The 4,410-nt window shown below is 51.6% G+C and overlaps 1 protein-coding gene across 1 annotated transcript; it reads right to left on the bottom strand.

The window, feature by feature from the left end:
• Positions 1-495: 495 nt before the first annotated feature.
• On the bottom strand, positions 496-3,996 carry CST9 (cystatin 9). Its single transcript, XM_063634169.1, has 2 exons — positions 3,689-3,996; positions 496-1,819 (listed from the first exon to the last, which is right to left on the bottom strand). The coding sequence occupies exons 1-2, from the start codon at positions 3,941-3,943 to the stop codon at positions 1,472-1,474; spliced, it is 603 nt and encodes a 200-aa protein (XP_063490239.1). The 5' UTR covers positions 3,944-3,996; the 3' UTR covers positions 496-1,471.
• Between the last annotated feature and the right edge of the window lie 414 nt (positions 3,997-4,410).

Genomic DNA, 4,410 nt, shown 5'->3' with positions numbered 1-4,410 from the left:
GGGATTTCCGCAACCCTGGGGATTTGTAAGCGTGCAGATGCATTTTCCAAAGGTCAGAGGCCCTGAATTTGGACATTTCTAAGATTCTTCCAGAAGATGCTGCTGCTCCAGATTCCAGGACAACTTTATAAGGGTGAGGCTAGGAGTCCTTCCTCTACCCACCAACCTTCCACGAACCAGGAAAGGTGTGTGAGCCACCCCTCGAGAACAGAGGCCACGTGTGCTGAATGGAACCCAGAGGCCCTGTCTTGCTCAGTCGTGCACATTGGGTGTCCTGTAAGATCACAGACATTTTACCTCGGGCCACATGGGTCATCATCAGCCATGAGCATGGAGACAGCAGCTCAGACTAATCTTGGTTGTGCCACCTGGAGCTGGCTCATGAGGTCTTAAGGGAGGGAGGACCCCACTGACGCAGATGCAAATAGGCTGCCCTTCTGAGAGGAACTCCATCAACTGCTCAGCCCCCTCCCTCCAGAACATGGCACAGGAAGCTTCTGGAAATGCTGATGTTTAATGACCTATTCTACATGAGGAACCTGGACAATGAGGATTTTCTAAAATGCCAAGTCATAGAACCTCAGACACTTGCAAAGTAAGAGAACGAATATGCACGGAGCTGCTCAGCCACTGATATGTCAACTCCTGGGAACACCTGGTGGTCACGGGGGAGGGGGCAGCATGTGGCCAGGCATGTGAGTGGCTTCCACTCAGGAGAGCCCCTCTGAGCAGGTCTTGTTCAGGAGTTCAAAATATGTCTTCCAGGGCATGGTTTCAACAGTGAAGAAGCAGCTGAAAGTCTGAGGGAACAAACAGGAAGAGACAGTAGGGCGGGGTTTGGGGAGGTTGGGGAATCTTGTGGCATCTGCCCTCAACACAGTTTCCATCTCCACCTTGCCCATTCCTGGGGCCAGCAATTGAGCCACGTGGCTCTGGCCTTCAGGTCTAGCCTGAGCCTGAGGCCAATCCTGAACTACATCGTGATTTGAGGCTCCCTCCCTCCTTAGCCAGGGTCACTTGTGCCATGCCTCCTCCTCCAGCCCGTGCCCCTCAGGGGAACCCCAGGCTGTCGTGGTGTGATCCCGGCATCCAAGAGCAGCAGGAGGATGCTTTGTCCCACTGGAAGCAGTTCCCAGACTTAGGCAATTAGTTACCTATTTGTTAATCTTACAATAAGGGGGTTGACTAAGAATGGGAAGTTTTCCCAGAGCCAGGCTTTGCTTGGAGCTCATCCCCTAGAGCAGGTGCTGCAGCTCAGTGGGGCCTAGGAGCGAGGGCAGTGGGGCTTCTTCTCAGCCTCCACCACTTTTGGGTCTAGGGCAGGGTAGGGAAACCCTGAGAAAAGTACCCACAGACATTGTCACCATTGTCTCCAGGCTCTTTCTCTAGAAGGCAGGGAAGAAGTGGGGAGGAAGACCAGAGAGAAGGTTCTGAAGGCCATGTGGCCCAGGTGCAGGCGGCTGCAATGGTGTCAGAGGGCAGAATCAGGAAACTCAGATTGGCCAGGGGCCTGAAAGTGAACCCCTGGGCTTCCTGCCTCACTGGGCTTCTCACTAAGGCACAAGCAGGGCAGCCTGGTACAGCCTGCTGTGGGCTCACTTCCCTTTGCCCTCGGAATGGCTTTGTCAGCTGCTCCTGTGCCCACACCACACCCCATGCAGCATCCACAGCTGTGGACCTGAGGAAAGCTGATGCCCTGTCTTACATTGTTCAGCTCCAGGCTTTCTTGAAAAGGGCAGTTGTCAATGTCATCTTCAAATTTCCTACATACGGTTTGGCGCAGTTGCAGATTCATGGAGAACACCGTCTTACCTCGCCACTGTTGGACAAAGAAGATTAAAGTGGATGCACCGTCTTCCCGCCCCTAAGTAGCTGCTAGTAAAGATGCCATTTGAGTAGGAGAGGCCCCAACACTTTACTGCATTTGAGAGCTTGCCCATGGGCCTGGCATCAGCTCACTGGAGGTGAAACCCAGGGGATCTTCTCTAGACTGAGGAGTTAAGAGCAAAAAGCAGGTGGGCATGGTGGGTCTGGGGAGGATGCAGGCTGAGTCAGACCCCACTAACACATTCTCCACCTCCACCCACCCCCATTTCCCATGGTGAGATTCCAGCTTCACTCTCAGCAGGCATCTGATCTTGCAGCTGCATTCCCAGAGGACAGAGCCACATGTCCGGGAGGGTGTTGGATCTCCAAGAGTTTTCAGGGTAACTTCAGCCCTGGGACAGAGGGAGCCTCATCTACAGCGTGTTGTCAAACCTTCCAAGTGACCTCCAGCAAGAAGAATGACACGCAGCGCTCCCACTACACACAGGCACATACCCTGGGAAAATGGCTTCGAGAAACACCATCTGCCCTATTGCAGAGTGCATGCTCAAGTTCTCCTTGCCCTCCTTCCCATTCCATTCTATTTAATTCCACTCCATAGCCTCCTTCCCACCCATCTATTCTTCCCAGACTCCAAACTGATGCTGGGATTGCCATATCCAGGAAGCCATGTGGAAGGCTTTTAGGACTCACAGTCATTTAGGACTTATAGACCACAGTAAGCAGCTTAGATTTTATTCTAATGGTATTAAGAATGGAGGCTTACACTGAGGTCTTGGAGAATCAAGCAAAGCACTGGGAAAGCAGAAGCATGAGGCCTGGCCAATCTCAATCTCTGAGACTTCCAAGGTTCCAGCATGAATGTTAGCAGACACCATTACTTGACCAGATGCCCCTTTGAGGGTTGCATCAGGCTTTTAATTCTCCTGAGAGGAAGCAGCAAATGAGCAAGGAGGAAAATTCCTCTGTACCAGCATTGCAATCCTGAGGATGGCAGCGAAGAATCCACCCCAGGAGGCAGAGATCCAGCCAGGGCCCTGCACAGAGTCTTTCCAGAGCTTAAGCTCTGTGCGGTACTAGAGTCCCTCTGCCCTTCTTTCAGGCTCTTGGTGCCGAGAAAGGAAGAGCAATGCTCCTTCTCTCTCTAAACCAGAAGTTCTCCACTAGGAGGGCATTTTAGTTGTTCATGCCTGAAGCCCAGATGAACTGTGCATTCCTGACCACATTAATGATTTCATCAAAAAGGCAAGCATTTTAGGATAAAGGTCCATTGAGGAAGAGTGTAAATTGGCCTTCAGTTCATTAAGTGCAGACAGAGCAAGGAGCCCAGAGAAGGTAGAAATCAGAGAACTAACCTTTCACGGTGGCCTCCCAGGGCCAATGGTGTTCTTTATTGCCCTCAAATTCTCACTGTTCGCTCTCTGTCTGCCTGTCTCTCTCTCTCTCTGTCTCTCTCTCTCTGTCTCTCTCTGTGTGTGTGTGTGTATGTGTGTGTGTGGGTCCTTGCTTTTCCATTTTTCATTTTATGACCTGGAAATATTTGCCAGTCTCTTTGGTTATTTTCTCTTCTTGTCAGCTTCATCTCCTTAGAAGTCCTTATTTTGAAGTCACCCTTCAGTTATACAATGTCATAAAAATCATGAAGATTGAAACATGTATCTTGCATATGAATAGACATTAACCTAATTTAAAAAAAATTTTTAAGTTCAATGTTTTCCCAAACTGAAACTAGCGTAATTGGTTATGGACTACCCAACTATGGACTGCTGATGGTGAACCAAGTCTCCTAGACCAGACACCTTGGTCCCTCACTTAGGGGCAGATGGAGAAGGACAGGCCAGAAGAGGATGTGGTCACCAACCTTTCTGTCCATGCTGTCCTCCCTCCATGAACTCAGGAGGCGCAACAGCCTGTAGGCATGCTCCTCCTTGCTCTGCACATTGAAAGTGTTCAAGGCAAACTCCACTGTGGCGAGGAACATAGGATCCTGGACTATTTTATTATTACCTCCCATTTCCTCTTCAGAACACCAGGCATAGGTCACCAGGAACTGGAAGCCCATGAAAAGCAGTGACAGTGCGCAGGGCAGAGCCTTCCTCCTCTGCGGACTCCACATGATGCAGGCTCCAGCAGCCCTTGCCTTTGCCTTTCAGATCCCTGGTGTCCACTGGAGCCTTCCAGGGGTCAGGTCTGGCCCTTAAATTCACCTGCTGGGGCAGAAACTCCTCCCTCCAGGCCTCATCTCTGCGGTTACACCCTGTCTCTCCCACACGTGGCCTCCCTTCTTCCAAAGGCGTTTAAATCATCTCCTGTTTAGGGGAGAGGAACACATCCAGGCAGGTGTGTTGGAAAAGACCAGCAATGGGGGAGAGAGTGCCCTGGACATGAGGCCCAGCCCCGGCTGCCCCAGCACCTCCGTGGGCTAAAGGAGACCTCCACTGGGCGCCCCAGAGTCAGAGCCCAGCACAGGAACACAAGTGTGAGAGGTATGAGTGGAAGGTGAGCCCTGGACTCAGCAGTGGGGGTGGGATGGGAGGGGGAGGATAGGTGGAAAGGCAGAGACGAAAGGGTGGAAAGGGATGA

Source organism: Symphalangus syndactylus, chromosome 24, assembly GCF_028878055.3.
Source record: "Symphalangus syndactylus isolate Jambi chromosome 24, NHGRI_mSymSyn1-v2.1_pri, whole genome shotgun sequence".
Classification (NCBI taxonomy): Eukaryota; Metazoa; Chordata; class Mammalia; order Primates; family Hylobatidae; genus Symphalangus; species Symphalangus syndactylus.
The sequence above is the reverse complement of the archived record's forward strand: the minus strand, read 5'-3'. Positions and strand labels throughout refer to the sequence as shown.